Source organism: Oreochromis aureus, linkage group 5, assembly GCF_013358895.1.
Source record: "Oreochromis aureus strain Israel breed Guangdong linkage group 5, ZZ_aureus, whole genome shotgun sequence".
NCBI lineage: Eukaryota > Metazoa > Chordata > Actinopteri > Cichliformes > Cichlidae > Oreochromis > Oreochromis aureus.
The window spans coordinates 41,745,120-41,762,274 of record NC_052946.1 but is presented as its reverse complement, the minus strand read 5'-3'; the positions used below and the strand labels follow the sequence as shown (position 1 = coordinate 41,762,274).

Here is a 17,155-nt window from a genome sequence, read left to right as displayed (position 1 = left end):
AATGCTCCTCCAGAACACAAAGATGATTGGATGACAGGTCCAGGTTTCGTAGCAGAACCCCGGACAAGTTTCTGAACGCTCCCGGCAGGATCGCTGTAAGCTGGTTGTGGGCCAAACGTAATGTCTCCAGTTGAGGAAGTCCTTGGAAGGTGCCATCCTCCAGCTGCGTGATGTGGTTGTGGCTGAGGTCCAGGGTGACGGTGGAAACTGGCATTTCTCCGGGAATGTGCCTCAGAGCCAGGGCGGTGCAGCTGAGGATGTCTGAGGCGCAGATGCAGCCGTCCGCCCGATAGGAGCCCCGAGACAAGCTGACGGCAGCGTGGACAGGGCTGGGCCGGTGCAGCTGCAGACACACCAACAGCAGCACGGCAGCCCGCCACGCCGCTGGAGAGTCCACACCCTGCAGGAATTCTGTGTGACCACCGACGTGCGACATGATGCCACCAGCGTGTGTCCCTTACTTTGAAAGAGCCTCAGTTTGCTGTTCACATCCTTCGTGTGTCGCGATTCATCTCATTTTGGCGTAACATAGTCGACATGTAAACACAGAGCAGGCGGAAGAAGCTTGTTGTTGTCGCTCATGGTGTACGAGCCTGTAGAGCGTGCGCGTCCTTCACTCTGAGCCTCTCATCGTCTCCTCTCGGAGCGTGGCTGTGGAGCGCGCTCGGTGTGCCTCCAGGCTGTTTGTTTGGTCTAACTCTGTTAATGTTGTCCACCTGCCAACCGGGCAGACGCCAGGAGAGGAGACGGGGCTAAATGGGTTATGAGAGGTGGAGGTGTCCCAGTACAGACTCCCCTCTGTCAGTGATCCAGGTGTGCTGCGATGTCAGAACACCTGTCCCTGTCGTCTGATTTATCACACAGAAAAGTCAGAAATCACTTCCTGTCTCCTCCTTTCATCCCATATCTGCTCCGTGGGCGTCCTGCTCCGGCTCCGCTCGCTCTGAGAATTTCCTTTCCTCACTCAGTCTCTGCTGCCGTGACGATGGCGAGCGCCTCAGTTTGATCCCAGGATCAGACTTGCAGTGAGGTCGGCATCCCGTCTGCTCCACACTCGTCCACCACCCCGCTCCGCTGCTGCCCTGCGCTGTCTCTGGCTGGACTGAGCGCGCTCCCTCACAGATGTTGCTGTGTGTATGTGCAGGTGTGTGTGTCAGTCGCTGCTGCCTCTGTCTCTTGACTGCGCTCGGCTCAGATGTGAGCTTCGTCTGTCGCTTCTGGTGCTTTCCCAGCTCCACCTCTCCTCCTCCTCCTCCTCCTCCTCCACTCTGGATTAACCCTCCCCTCTCTCTCTCTCTCTCCCTGCTCCTCCTCCTTCTCCTCCTTCTCTCTGTTTTTGCTGCTCTGCTGCTTTCCGTCTCTTTTTGTTTGCTCACACTTTGTTTCCGTCTCCTCCCTCCTCCTTGCTCCTCTCTCGGAGGCGCCGTATGTTTCCTCAGAGGAGCGTGAGGAGCAGTGAAATGAAAGCTCCCATGATTTTACTCATAGAGTCAACAAAAATGATACTTTGATCTTTGGCTCATGGTTTGTGTGACGATCAGCAGGAGGCGGGGCTCCAGCATTTCAATGTATGACACCATGAATACTTTGGGGCTCCTCCCTCAGTGAACTCCATCTCCTCCGGGTTGTCCTCAGCTGTGTGTGTGTGTGTGTGTGTGTGTGTGTGTGTGTGTGTGTGTGTGTGTGTGTGTGTGTTCCCCTGTCTTTTTGTTTTCAGTCACAGAGTGTGTTTTATGCTGATCTGCTGTCACAGAGGATTAACATCACACACACACACACACACACACACACACACACACACACGCAGATCCACACACACAGACACACACAGGCAGGATGCAGACACACACAAACATACACGCACACAGATGTGTCTGAGCCCAGCGTCTGCGGGTGGCGTGCGTCCTGCATTTCTGCCGCCGTTGTCCCGCCCTGCAGGAGGACACAAGCTGATCTCAGCCCAAGGTTAACATGAACACGAACCCTTAAGCAGCTGAAGCTGACCTCTGACCTCTGACCCCGATCCTGCCCTGCTGGACATCCACACAATAAAAACGTTATTAAGTCCAGCAGCAGGTAGAACATAGCTGGGGCCGCCGTTCACTACCACGCACTGCTGTCATTGGTTAGACTGTGTGATGTGACTACTGATATAGTGTTTATTCATCTATACTGAAGCTGCTGAAGGAAGGGTGCATGGAAGGAGGGAGGTGAAGTTGAGGCTGAAGTCAGCTGTGTGAGGTCATGGCTGACTCGGATGTTCTCTTCTCCAAGGCCCTCCCAGACATCCCGTTTCCTCGGTGTTCCCGTTCATGTGCTCCTTGTATCATTAGTGCCATAGCTCTGAACACGCTGCCCTTTGCTGGTTTATTATTAACAAGGGAACACGATGGACTCGAAACACAGCCGGCGACATTTCCAGCTGAGCGCTGTGACTCAGTCGTGTGGATGACGGCGGCCTACAGGACCACGGAGGGGGGACGTGTCGAGAGGCTGAAATGATAAGGTCAGGGGAGCTTTTACAGGAAAATGTCACTGTGCTTTCCTCAGAGATCATCCTGCGAGAGACACTACCCAGTTTGCTCACCACTGAGCAACGAGCCAACATCTGCATCCAACACAAGGGGAAGTGATCGCTTCTTTGATTTTCACATTAAAAGCTTCTTTTGGTGGCCTGAGTCACAGCGGTTAGCGCTGCATGTTTGATTCTGCAGATTTTTGGCTCCTGTGAAAAATAGAGCCTCAAATCAGAAGTACCTGACTCCGTGGTATAATTCTCAAACATGTAGCCTAAAGCAGATAACTCGTAAGCTGGAGAGGAAATGGCGTGTCACAAATTTAGAAGATCATCATTTAGCCTGGAGAAATAGTTTGTTGCTTTATAAGAAAGCCAATCTCCAACCTTCCTCTCATATCAAACATCCTTGAAAGAGTAGTTGTCAAACAGCTAACAGATCATCTGCAGAGGAATGGCTTATTTGAAGAGTTTCAGTCAGGTTTCAGAGCTCATCACAGCACAGAAACAGCTTTAGTGAAGGTTACAAATGATCTTCTTATGGCCTCTGACAGTGGACTCATCTCTGTGCTTGTCCTGCTAGACCTCAGTGCTGCGTTCGATACTGTTGACCATAATATCCTATTAGAGCGATTAGAACATGCTGTAGGTATTACAGGTACTGCACTGCAGTGGTTTGTATCATATCTATCTAATAGACTCCAATTTGTACAAGTAAATGGAGAGTCCTCTTCACACACTGAGGTCAATTATGGTGTTCCACAGGGTTCAGTGCTAGGACCAATTCTGTTTACATTATACATGCTTCCCTTAGGCAGCATCATTAGAAGACATAGCATAAATTTTCACTGCTATGCAGATGACACGCAGCTCTATCTGTCCATGAAGCCAGGTAACACACACCAATTAGTTAAACTGCAGGAATGTCTTAAAGACATAAAGACCTGGATGGCCGCTAACTTTCTGCTTCTTAATTCAGATCAAACTGAGGTTATTGTACTCGGCCCTGAAATTCTTAGAAATATGGTATCTAAGCAGATTCTTACTCTGGATGGCATTACCTTGGCCTTGACCAGGACATGTCCTTCAATGCACATATTAAACAAATATGTAAGACTGCTTTCTTCCATTTGCGCAACATCTCTAAAGTTAGAAATATCCTGTCTCAGAGTGACGCTGAAAAACTAGTTCATGCATTTATTACTTCCAGGCTGGACTACTGTAATTCACTATTATCAGGATGTCCTAAAAACTCGCTGAAAAGCCTTCAGCTGATCCAAAATGCTGCAGCAAGAGTCCTGACAGGGACTAGAAAGAGAGAGCAGATTTCTCCTGTTTTGGCTTCCCTTCATTGGCTTCCTGTTAAATCCAGAATTGAATTCAAAATCCTGCTCCTCACATACAAGGTCTTAAATAATCAGGCCCCATCTTATCTTAATGACCTTGTAGTACCATATCACCCTATTAGAGCACTTCGCTCTCACACTGCAGGCCTACTTGTTGTTCCTAGAGTATTTAAAAGTAGAATGGGAGGCAGAGCCTTCAGTTTTCAGGCCCCTCTTCTGTGGAACCAGCTTCCAGTTTGGATTCAGGAGACAGACACTATCTCTACTTTCAAGATTAGGCTTAAAACTTTCCTTTTTGCTAAAGCATATAGTTAGGGCTGGACCAGGTGACCCTGAATCCTCCCTTAGTTATGCTGCAATAGATGTAGGCTACCGGGGATTCCCATGATGCACTGGGTGTTTATTCTTCACTCACTATGTGTTAACAGACCTCTCTGCATCGAATCACACTTGTTATTAATCTCTCTCTCTCTCCCACAGCATGTCTCTATCCTGTCTTCCTTCTCTCACCCCAACCAATCACAGCAGATGGCCCCGCCCCTCCCTGAGCCTGGTTCTGCTGGAGGTTTCTTCCTGTTAAAAGGGAGTTTTTCCTTCCCACTGTTGCCAAAGTGCTTGCTCATAGGGGGTCATATGATTGTTGGGTTTTTCTCTGTATGTATCATTGTTGGGTCTACCTTACAATATAAAACACTGAGCATGCTGCTGAGCATTGAGGCAAATGTTGTTGAGATTTAGTGCTATATAAATAAAACTACATTGAAAAATGTAATTATTATTAATTAATAATAATTAAATATTATTTTTATATATAGTTTTTCTCTGTATGTATTATTGTAGGGTCTACCTTACGATATAAAGGACCTTGAGGCGACTGTAGTTGTGATTTGAATTCAGAGTTTTGCTGCTGAGAATCATTAACTCTGAGAGGCGGGGCCTACGGAGAGGAATGATGGTCAAAAAAGAATAATTTTGTGCAGTGAGGAGAGGGCAGGTCATCGATGCTCTTAAAACACACTAGTCGGTAACACACACACTTATAGAGACACACGCCTGTGCACAGGTGTGCTTCATACAAATAACAACCTTGATTACAATGTTTGTGCCACTGAGTTCCACACAAGTCAGCTCCTAACTGTTATGTAATGTGTGTGTCTTTATAGGCGTGTTTGTGTGTGTGTGTTTACACCCGCTGGTCTGATCTCAGCCAGTGCTCTCTCTCCTTTCAGGGTATCCCGAGCCGCCTCTGTCCTGCTCTCCGACCCCTGCTTCCAGCTCCACTCCATCCAGCACCTCCTGGGAGAAGGAGGCGAGTCCAGCTCCTCGGCAGCCGTGGCCTCCAGCGTGCGTCCTGCGGTGGGCTCTCTGGGGTCGTCCGTGGCCGCCCCGCTCCCGTCGGCCACTGGAAGCTCAGAGCGCAAACACTTCTCCCTGCACGCATGTGAGTAGATGGTCACGGGTGGGTTTGGTGGGCGTGGTTACCAAGGTGGGTAAAATGTGACAGGTAGTAGCACTGATGCAGATTTGTGTTTAGAAGGAAGTGATGTCACACACTGCTCTGTCATCTCAATGAGACACACTCCAGCCTCCGACCCAGCTGTCAGCGTCAGGGTGCATTGTGGGTAGAGATGCATATACAGGAAAGCCTCAGGCCTGGAGTCAGACCAAACAAACGTGTGCATGCAGTAAATAGTTCCCTGTGGACCAACACGGCTGCATGTGCACGCGTGCAGAGACACGGGTCACAGTTCATTTCACCGCAACTGTTGTTGTGATTGGACGCTGTATAAATAAACTACCATGTGCTGCCACTTCCTGCTTTCAGTGCTCAGAAGAGCTGGACCTGGATTCATCCCAATCCTGATTCTGTGCACTGTGTTTCATATGTGTGAAACAACTTGTCCCAACAACTTTGGACGCATGTTTGAGGCTCAAAATGTGGTTTTGGTGTCAGGATTACGGTCAACTAGATGTCCCCACAAGATATGAATACCCGATGTGTGCTTGTCTGTCTGTCTGTCTGTCTGTCTCTGTGTCTGTCTGTGTGTGTGTGTGTGTGTGTGTGTGCGCGTGTGCGTGTCTGTCTCTGTCTCTGTGCGCGTTTGTCTCTGTGCGTGTGTGTGTGAATGGGCACCTCCCACACGTGTGAATGCGAGCGTCTTGCTTTGAGGCCGTGGTGGGAACAGGAAGCTGTCTGCCTGCTGCTGTAATATTCACAATAACAGGTGGAGTATTGGAGTGAATGTAAACACACTGATGCCAGCAGTGCTCCAGAGCGAGATCAGGCGGTGCTGGTGCCTCTGATGTGGTCGGAGGTGGAGGCCTGCCTGCATCAGTGTGTGTTTGTCTTCACGGTGATGTGAGATCCTGAAATAAAAAAATCCCCCGGTCCTGGTTTATGGTTCACCATCTGAGTGTGGAGTAGGCTGCAGAGGACTTTAGCTGTGGGCTCTCTGCTCATCTGTGATTGGAGATCGGGCTGCAGTGGCAGCTTTTCTTGTGCTGGAGTCTCGTTACTCGGAGGGCGTTCGAGGACAGAAACACGATGTTTGGTTTGTGCTTTCAGACCGAATCAGCTGGATGCTGTGCCGAGCGTGTGCTTTGGAAACGAGCCTGTAATGTTATTTGGACCTCAGAGTAATTGTGTTTGTGCTGCAGTGGCTTCTGTCATGATCACAGAGCTGTGAGTACAGCTCAGAGGACAAACACTCTGCCTCTCGCTGCCACGCTTCATGTTTCAGGCAGCTTTGCTTTGGTTTGCTCGATGTGCAGCGCTCCGACTCACCGGCCTTCGGGCTGTTTGCTGCGATGTTGGATTACAGCTGATAACTGATAACACTTTTCCTCTCTGCTGTTAGTGAGGGACAGGGTGCTGCAGGGTAGAGACAGAAGGAGAGCAGCAGGAGTGAAGGGGAAGCTTTAAAGATGGCAGTGAGACCTGCTGTGGCGGTCTGCAGAGCTGCTCAAAGTCTGAAGCTGACAGTCTGAGAGCTGCAGGCGCAGTGGCGCTGGAACCTGCGACACGTACGTGAAGGCGGTGTTTGGCTGTCGTCACTGAATCGGTGTGCGAGTCTGTGGTATCATCACCCGCCTCCTGACATGCAGTCGCAGAAAAAGCCTGTGGCCTTATAGTGGAGCTCACTACAGGGGATGGCCCAGTCGTTGTGACATCCTTATCCGTTGCCACGGCAATGCAGACAGTTTCCATGACCACGATGTGTGGCATCATGTAGAGGATATGTGCCTGGCAGGGAAGTGTCAAAATTAAATGTCTGTCACGAGATTATTGTAGCCAGAAAACATCAAAACAACACCGCGCCTTACCGAGCTCCGGTAACTGGAAATACACTGGAATAAACTGAAATATCCTGGAATAAACTGAAATGTCCTGGAATAAACTAAAATATTCTGGAATAAACTGAAATATCCTGGAATAAACTGAAATGACCTGGAATAAACTAAAATATTCTGGAATAAACTGAAATATCCTGGAATAAACTAAAATATTCTGGAATAAACTAAAATATTCTGGAATAAACTGAAATATTCTGGAATAAACTAAAATATTCTGGAATAAACTGAAATGTCCTGGAATAAACTAAAATATTCTGGAATAAACTGAAATATTCTGGAATAAACTAAAATATTCTGGAATAAACTGAAATGTCCTGGAATAAACTAAAATATTCTGGAATAAACTGAAATATTCTGGAATAAACTGAAATGTCCTGGAATAAACTAAAATATTCTGGAATAAACTGAAATATCCTGGAATAAACTGAAATGACCTGGAATAAACTAAAATATTCTGGAATAAACTGAAATATCCTGGAATAAACTGAAATGTCCTGGAATAAACTAAAATATTCTGGAATAAACTAAAATATTCTGGAATAAACTGAAATGTCCTGGAATAAACTAAAATATTCTGGAATAAACTGAAATATTCTGGAATAAACTGAAATGTCCTGGAATAAACTGAAATGACCTGGAATAAACTAAAATATTCTGGAATAAACTGAAATATTCTGGAATAAACTGAAATGACCTGGAATAAACTAAAATATTCTGGAATAAACTGAAATATTCTGGAATAAACTTAAATGTTCTGGAATAAACTGAAATATTCTGGATTAAACTGAAATATGCTCAGAGTGGGCATCATCTCAGAGTGGGCGTGGGCATGGCGGTTCTCCCTGTGACAGACAATGAGCAGTTCATCACACACCTGCTGAACACCTGAACAAGCAGAACATTGAATGTCTCCGCTCCCAGGTAGCTCAGTGCCCTGAAACAGAAGTACTTTCTGTAAGCTCCTATCGTGTGACAGAGGCATGGAGCGAACACGCAGAGCAAACAGACCACGATGAAATGAATGAGATGGTAAACAGGAGGTGATAAAGACGGCGCATCGGTGCAGCAGAGGGAGGAGGTGTGTGGACAGCTGTGATGTGCTTGGCTGTAAAGTCTGCTCTTACTAAAGGACAGTCTGGTTATGTAAGCAATGTTCATCCTGCCAGCTGCCCCGACCTCCAGATTTGCTCCCAGCAGGGGGCACTGTTCTTGTCCGACTGTGGAAGTCTGTGACAACATGAGCCTTCTGATGCTCTGACCTCTGACCTCAGTGAACTTTGTCCTGATTCATCTATGAGTCGGTCGCTGCTTTGAGGCCCAGCTGAATCAAACAGGAAGTTTGGTTTGGTCCTCTCAGAGTCACAGAGAGCAGGAAGCAGGGTGGGGCTACCATTGACTGGTCATAGTTTAAAAGCACCATGACGATGATGATGAAAGTGATGAAGATGAGCTGGGTCATGTGCAGTCTCAGCTGGCTGACCTTCATCTGTGTGAGCAGGTTAACGATGAGCGCCTGTGCATGATGATCTGTGGTAACGTGATTAAGAGCGCACACCATGCTGTGCCCAGTACGCACCAGTACTCTGTGTGTTTGTGTGTGTGTGTGTGTGTGTGAAAGAGCCTGCACACACACAGGATTATTCATGACACCAGGGAAACCCAAGCAGTCAGCTCATTGATCAGCAATCAGCATTATTGATGGCAGGGCTCGGTCTGAGCAGCGTGGGCGATCCGAAGCTCCTGCAGACTGTGTGAGACGTCGTAGTGAAGCAGAGCTCTGAGGTTCCTCGGTGCTGGCTGGATCGTGCAGATGTTTCAGCACCGCTGCGTCTCACACTGACGCTGTGATTCATGAGGTGGAGGCGCTCTGCAGCTGATTCTCTCTGAAACGCCTGTCGTCTTCAGGCTGAGATTATTTTGGCATCTGTCACTCTTCCTTCATCCCTCGCTCCTCTGCTGCCCATCTGTGGTGTCTCGTCCGTCCTGCATCTGTCATTTCCTGTCTGTCCCGTGGCTTCTCCTCTCCGTCTCCATCCTGTTTTCTTCATTGCTCTTTTCAAAGTCGCTTATTTCAGCTTTTCCTCCACCCTGATGCGTTGGTCCCGTCTGCAGGCCCGAACGAGCCTCTGCTTTATCAGATATTTGCTGTAGCAGCTCAGCAGGGGTACCTAATAAAGTGGTGTGTGAGCAGTGTGTGTTTTGGCAAGTCATCATACAGATCTGCGTACGTGTATCACAAAGTGGCAGAGATATTTGTTAGACCGCACGCTCTGAGACCAGCAGCAACCCTAACCACATACCAGTAAAGACAAACTGCTCATGTAAACATCGTTTACTGATCGTTTGTCCCTGTATGATAAGCTGACGTGGTGGAGTTACTCTACATAAACATTCAGGTTCAATGTAATTTGATTACAGAAGCGATCAAGACACGGTGATAGTGGGATGAGCCAGGACACTCGGTTTTCCTCTTTCAAAGACGATCACAGAAATATCCTCTCACATCCATGTCATCAGCTCCATCAGCTGACTACTCTCTGTTTTGTGGGTTTGTGCGGGTGGAGGCCGTTAATCTTCGGGCTCTGGATGTTTTATGGATGAGAGCGAAGCGCAGCATCGGTGATGTGCGTCTCATTAACATCAAACTGTTTACGCCGTGCTGCAGATTTATTTAGCCAATTAGAATCTGCAGAAGAAGAACAGCTCTGTGTGTGTGTGTGTGTGTGTGTGTGTTACTGTGATGTTTGTCTAAATTTAAGAGCCCAAAACTGGGATTTTATAACGGTGACAAGTGAAAGACCAGTGACAACCAGCCAGGCCTGATTTAAATAAAAACATTGGATCACACACACACACACACACACACACACACACACACACACACACTCTCTCTCTCTCTTAGGCCTGCACCTATCGATTATCTCATAATCAAGTATTCTATCAAATAGTCAGTTAATTGAGTAAGAGGATAAGAACATGTGTGTCTCATTAATGATACCTAACCCTGCTCATTGGTTTCATTTTAGAAATGTTCCAATAATTAAACGTTCTGACCTTAATATGAACAAAAAGAGTGTTTTATGTCCTGATGAGGCAGATCAGATTTGGTGTGTGTGTGTGCGCGTGCGATGAAGACCAGCGAGCACGTCAGCTGCTGCTGCAAACAGACATTAACTAACATCAACAACAGTTCAGTGTTTGAGCTCCCTCAGGTCAGCGGCTCAGTGTTTATTTGGCTTTTAGTTTTAATGTTTCAATATTAATCAAATTTAACTGAGACGGTTAAATGTTTCAAAGGCTACGTTCACACTGCAGGTCTGGGGCGATCGTGGCTCAAAAGTTGGGAGTTCGCCTTGTAATCGGAAGGTTGCCGGTTCGAGCCCCGGCTCGGACAGTCTCGGTCGTTGTGTCCTTGGGCAAGACACTTCACCCGTTGCCTACTGGTGGTGGTCAGAGGGCCCGGTGGCGCCAGTGTCCGGCAGCCTCGCCTCTGTCAGTGCGCCCCAGGGCAGCTGTGGCTACATGTAGCTTGCCATCACCAGTGTGTGAATGGGTGAATGACTGGATGTGTAAAGCGCTTTGGGGTCCTTAGGGACTAGTAAAGCGCTATACAAATACAGGCCATTTACCATTTTACCATTTAATGCTCAATTCCGATTTTTGTCTGCTTGTTCACACTACAAATAAAATGTGACAGCAAACGCGCTCTAGTGTGAACGCTCAAAGCGGCCCGCATGCGCAAAAGAAGACGTCACACACAACGCGCTCTGTTTAGATCCAGACCAAACAGTATTGTTTGACTGACCCTTAATATAAAGACTTGTTTCATACTCTACGTTTCCCAATTTTGCTTTAAGTTATAAAGTTATTTTGTTATTTACATATGGCCTAATTAAATGGTAAATGGCCTGTATTTATATAGCGCTTTTCTAGTCCCTAAGGACCCCAAAGCGCTTTACATATCCAGTCATTCACCCATTCACACACACATTCACACACTGGTGATGGCAAGCTACGTTGTAGCCACAGCCACCCTGGGGCGCACTGACAGAGGCGAGGCTGCCGGACACTGGCGCCACCGGGCCCTCTGACCACCACCAGTAGGCAACGGGTGAAGTGTCTTGCCCAAGGACACAACGTCCGAGACTGTCCAAGCTGGGGCTCGAACCTGCAACCTTCCGATTACAAGGCGAACTCCCAACTCTTGAGCCACGATCGCCCCAATTAATAATTAATGATCCTTATTGCAGTTTTAGAGAGGAGCGGTGCTTCAAAGGATAGTGTCAGATTTCTGTCAGAATCTGCAGATTATACAGTACTAATAAAATGTTCACGTTTCTCCAACGTTGTCTTCCCATCAGTTTCACTGGAAGCGTTCGCGATGTCTTCTCGGGCGCTTCTCCGGTGCTGGTAATTGGCGTCTGTCTTGTGTTAGTGACGTAAAAGACGGATTTAATGCGACATGACCGTTCAAACAGCAGTCGCTTTCTAAAACATCGGATATGTATCGGATTCAGTACCACATACGAAAGTGACCCAGATCGGATTTGAAAATATCGGATTTCTGCCATTCACACTGTCATACCATGATCGGATATGGGTCGCATAGGGTCAGAAAAGTCGGATTTGATGCGCTTTTGCCTGCAGTGTGAACGTAGCCATAGAGTAAACACGGTGTAGCCCACCCCACGCCCCCCTTTAGACTCACCCCTGTTCACCTCCATGTAAACCAGGGCGGCTGCCGTCAGCCTTCACTAAGCTGTCATTTAAACACGTGTCAGACTAAGTTATCAGTTCATCTGCGTACTTTAACACTCCTGGACCTCAGATTGTTCTGTGTGAGACACAAACAGCGGTGGGCGGAGCTACAGGGTTTGTTGATCAGCTGATTCGATGAAGCTGCAGCTGTTTCCCAGTAAAACTTTTGATGGTGATCACGGGACCAGCTGTTGTTCTTTCACCGTCTCAGTTACAGCGCCGGCTCTCCGCAGTGTGTAAATAGACTCCGCCTCCACGTTAAACTGTGCCAGCGTCATGATTGCTGCTGCTGCGTGCGTCAGTGTGCGTCATCCACTCGCTGCCCATACAAGGAGTGCAGAATTATTAGGCAAGTTGTATTTTTGAGGAATAATTTTATTATTGAACAACAACCATGTTCTCAATGAACCCAAAAAACTCATTAATATCAAAGCTGAATGTTTTTGGAAGTAGTTTTTAGTTTGTTTTTAGTTTTAGCTATTTTAGGGGGATATCTGTGTGTGCAGGTGACTATTACTATGGATAATTATTAGGCAACTTAACAAAAACAAATATATACCCATTTCAATTATTTATTTTACCAGTGAAACCAATATAACATCTCCACATTGACAAATATACATTTCTGACATTCAAAAACAAAACAAAAACAAATCAGCGACCAATATAGCCACCTTTCTTTGCAAGGACACTCAAAAGCCTGCCATCCATGGATTCTGTCAGTGTTTTGATCTGTTCACCATCAACATTAGCGTGCAGCAGCAACCACAGCCTCCCAGACACTGTTCAGAGAGGTGTACTGTTTTCCCTCCTTGTAAATCTCACATTTGATGATGGACCACAGGTTCTCAATGGGGTTCAGATCAGGTGAACAAGGAGGCCATGTCATTAGTTTTTCTTCTTTTATACCCTTTCTTGCCAGCCACGCTGTGGAGTACTTGGACGCGTGTGATGGAGCATTGTCCTGCATGAAAATCATGTTTTTCTTGAAGGATGCAGACTTCTTCCTGTACCACTGCTTGAAGAAGGTGTCTTCCAGAAACTGGCAGTAGGACTGGGAGTTGAGCTTGACTCCATCCTCAACCCGAAAAGGCCCCACAAGCTCATCTTTGATGATACCAGCCCAAACCAGTACTCCACCTCCACCTTGCTGGCGTCTGAGTGGGACTGGAGCTCTCTGCCCTTTACCAATCCAGCCACGGGCCCATCCATCTGGCCCATCAAGACTCACTCTCATTTCATCAGTCCATAAAACCTTAGAAAAATCAGTCTTGAGATATTTCTTGGCCCAGTCTTGACGTTTCAGCTTGTGTGTCTTGTTCAGTGGTGGTCGTCTTTCAGCCTTTCTTACCTTGGCCATGTCTCTGAGTATTGCACACCTTGTGCTTTTGGGCACTCCAGTGATGTTGCAGCTCTGAAATATGGCCAAACTGGTGGCAAGTGGCATCTTGGCAGCTGCACGCTTGACTTTTCTCAGTTCATGGGCAGTTATTTTGCGCCTTGGTTTTTCCACACGCTTCTTGCGACCCTGTTGACTATTTTGAATGAAACGCTTGATTGTTCGATGATCACGCTTCAGAAGCTTTGCAATTTTAAGACTGCTGCATCCCTCTGCAAGATATCTCACTATTTTTGACTTTTCTGAGCCTGTCAAGTCCTTCTTTTGACCCATTTGGCCAAAGGAAAGGAAGTTGCCTAATAATTATGCACACCTGATATAGGGTGTTGATGTCATTAGACCACACCCCTTCTCATTACAGAGATGCACATCACCTAATATGCTTAATTGGTAGTAGGCTTTCGAGCCTATACAGCTTGGAGTAAGACAACATCCATGAAGAGGATGATGTGGACAAAATACTCATTTGCCTAATAATTCTGCACTCCCTGTAGACACGTTTGTACTGCAGGCCTGGCTTCAGTCGGTCAGTAAATGAAACAAAGCATTTCTGTTGAGGATTTTTCAATATTGAGTTATTCCAATCACTCGATGAATGGTTGCAGCGCTACACACTCCCGGGTCTCAGTTCTGCTTCGAGCTCCGTTTCAAAGGTTGTTGAGTGATTGTTAATTCTGATTCCTGGAGTTTCAGTTACCCCGGTGGTCCCTGTGGTCCCGGTGTTTCCCATGTTCCCTGTGGTCCCGGTGTTTCCCGTGTTCCCTGTGGTCCCGGTGGTCCCGGTGTTTCCCATGTTCCCTGTGGTCCCTGTGGTCCCTGTGGTCCCGGTGTTTCCCATGTTCCCTGTGGTCCCGGTGTTTCCCGTGTTCCCTGTGGTCCCTGTGGTCCCGGTGTTTCCCATGTTCCCTGTGGTCCCTGTGGTCCCGGTGTTTCCCGTGTTCCCTGTGGTCCCGGTGTTTCCCATGTTCCCTGTGGTCCCTGTGGTCCCTGTGGTCCCGGTGTTTCCCATGTTCCCTGTGGTCCCGGTGTTTCCCGTGTTCCCTGTGGTCCCTGTGGTCCCGGTGTTTCCCATGTTCCCTGTGGTCCCTGTGGTCCCGGTGTTTCCCATGTTCCCTGTGGTCCCTGTGGTCCCGGTGTTTCCCGTGTTCCCTGTGGTCCCGGTGTTTCCCGTGTTCCCTGTGGTCCCGGTGGTCCCGGTGTTTCCCATGTTCCCTGTGGTCCCTGTGGTCCCTGTGGTCCCGGTGTTTCCCATGTTCCCTGTGGTCCCTGTGGTCCCGGTGTTTCCCATGTTCCCTGTGGTCCCTGTGGTCCCGGTGTTTCCCGTGTTCCCTGTGGTCCCGGTGTTTCCCATGTTCCCTGTGGTCCCTGTGGTCCCGGTGTTTCCCGTGGTCCCTGTGGTCCCGGTGTTTCCCATGTTCCCGGTGTTCCCAGTTTTTCCCGTGTTCCCTGTGGTTCCCGTGTTCCCTGTGGTCCCTGTGTTCCCTGTGGTCCCTGTTCCCTGCCTTCGCTGCGTGTTCCTGGTGAGCTCCAGCCTGAGCCTTTCCCATGTGGACCCTGGAGTCTGTGTGAGATTCCTGCCTCCCTGGTTTCTGCTTATTTTTGAGCGGCGCTCAGTGTTCTGGGCTCAGTGTTTGTTCCCGAGTCTGCGGGCTGCTGTTTGTTTGGTTGCTGTTTGCTCGCGACAGGCGTCCACAGCACCAAACCTGAAATCTGCTCATGCCTGGAGGAGCCCGTGCTTCTGTTGGGGTGAGGAGGTGACAGCGACTCCATCACCATGGAGTAAAGTCGAGCAGCAGCCCGACAGCTGTGTGACAGGCGCTCGGGCTGCTGCGCTCCGTCACACGCTGCTGTGTGTTGGGTGAAGCTTGGTTCCACCTTCGGGTGTCACCTGTGGTCCTCTGAGAGGGACTGACAGAGCAGACACAGGTCAGGGCACCGGCAGGATGTCACGATCCACCAGGAGGAGATAACCTGCTCCTGTCGCTGCGAGGCAGCTCCACCTCAGAGCAGGAGAATGAGTGGATGCAGGTTAATGTGAGCAGCTTCAGCGTGTGTTGGTGAAGAGACTGAGAGGAGAGCACATCCTCCATCAAGATCTTTCTTCATCATTTTAAAAAGATCCGCATCAGCTCACAGATTCATCGGCTTCTCCGTCTCGCCTCGCACCAACTCATCACATCCAACCGCCGGCGTTCTCCTAATCTTACTGACGGCGTGCAGTCTTAGCCGACTGTAAAGGGTTCTTCACATAACGGCTCCACCAATCAGCACGCTGAAGAAACGGGAACACGAATGCGTCCACGCTGCCAGAATCACACAGCAAGGCAGCACCTTGCAGGCACCAGAGGCCTGTGATTGGACGGAGCTGCTTAAAGGCCCGCTCCGCGTCTGTCGTGTTCCAAGTGAGGGTTAGTTGGTTTATGGGAGATGATGTTTCTGATAAACCTCCAAACAGACCAGCTCTGCAGGGCGCTGCCTGTGGATGCTGCAGACGGTCCACCTGGTTCTGGTGTCATCCTGCTGTGTTGCTGCACACATCAGCTCTGGTAACGTCTCACTGCAGATCAACATGGCAGCTGTCCAAGCAGCCAGTCTCACAGCCTGCCCTCAGCTGAAAGAGGATCTGATTGCAGGCGGGGGGACAAATCGAAGGCCATAAAGTGAGAGGGTGGGGCGGGTGTGTGTGTGTGAATAAATGGAGGGCAGGAGTTAAAGGAGAAGCTGCGCTCAGCATGTTCAGGCTGCTTTAACAGCAGCGCTCGCCTGGACCGAGACACCGTGTCACAGCATCGGGGTTAAAGCAGCAGGTATTCTGATGGATGCAGACGTCTGTGGCTCCTCCCATCAGAGCGTGGAACAAATGCTCTGCTGATGGACCTGACCTGTGCTCATGGAAGCCACAACAAGCCACTAAGTGCACTCGCGTCCATCTTTACAAGGTAAGATGTGTCTGAAGCCACAGAGCTCCAACTGTCCTGAATCTCTGCAGCACGATTGGCTCATTAACCTCCTGATTAGGTTGCCTATTAGCTTGTTAGTTGCAGGGGCGGGGCATAGATAACCATTCAGGTGGATAGAAGCTGACGATTTACCATCGATCTATGACCCCGCCCTTACCTGAGGCCACAGATGGCAGCAGAAAAGAGGGGTGGGTTTAACAAATGGATTTTAGTTTGAATAATGTGATATCGATTCATGAAGTCCTGGATCGATTATTATTGGCAGAAACGCCAGCATCTCAGCTTAAAGCTCACAAAACTATTTCAACAACCACCAAACAGCTAAAACAGTAAATGAGAGCAGGTACAAACAGGTAAACACAGAGCGTGGATCGTTCACTCGTACACAGACACGCCGTCGGGCTGAAAGTTGACAGCTCACAGATTGTGATGCTGCAGGTTTCGTCACTCTGACCAAAACTTCCCTCTCACTTCCTGCACAGCTCCTGCTATGTTGATTCATGGTTTCTTCAGTTTTTGATCAACTGCAGAATATTTTTAAGGTTATCTGCTATAAAAAGCCCGGCCAGGAAAAGCTGCTTCATGTTTTTCTGTTGTGATGCTTACACCTCTGATGGATATGAACTGATAAATGATCAGAATTATAATATTTCTGGCTGTCCGAGGCAAAATCGAATTGGGACCTTGTGAATCATAACTGAGTAAGTTGTATAAATCAGTGATGCAGAAACGAGCTTCGTCTGGACGATGGCTCGGCTCTCAGCTTCAGGCTCTCGCTGCGGCTGTTGTTTCTGAGGTGGTAGACAGTACTGTCCCGCCCTCA

At 48.4% G+C, this 17,155-nt stretch overlaps 1 protein-coding gene across 2 annotated transcripts in view; it reads left to right on the top strand.

Annotated features, from left to right (window-relative positions):
- LOC116322120 (E3 ubiquitin-protein ligase RNF123) overlaps window positions 1-17,155 on the top strand; it is a 111,884-nt gene that overhangs the window by 52,188 nt on the left and 42,541 nt on the right. For both annotated transcript variants that reach the window (XM_039612073.1, XM_039612072.1), the window contains exon 37: window positions 5,091-5,302. In XM_039612073.1, coding sequence (XP_039468007.1) covers window positions 5,091-5,302 — 212 coding nt within the window. The remainder of the gene's footprint in view (window positions 1-5,090; window positions 5,303-17,155) is intronic.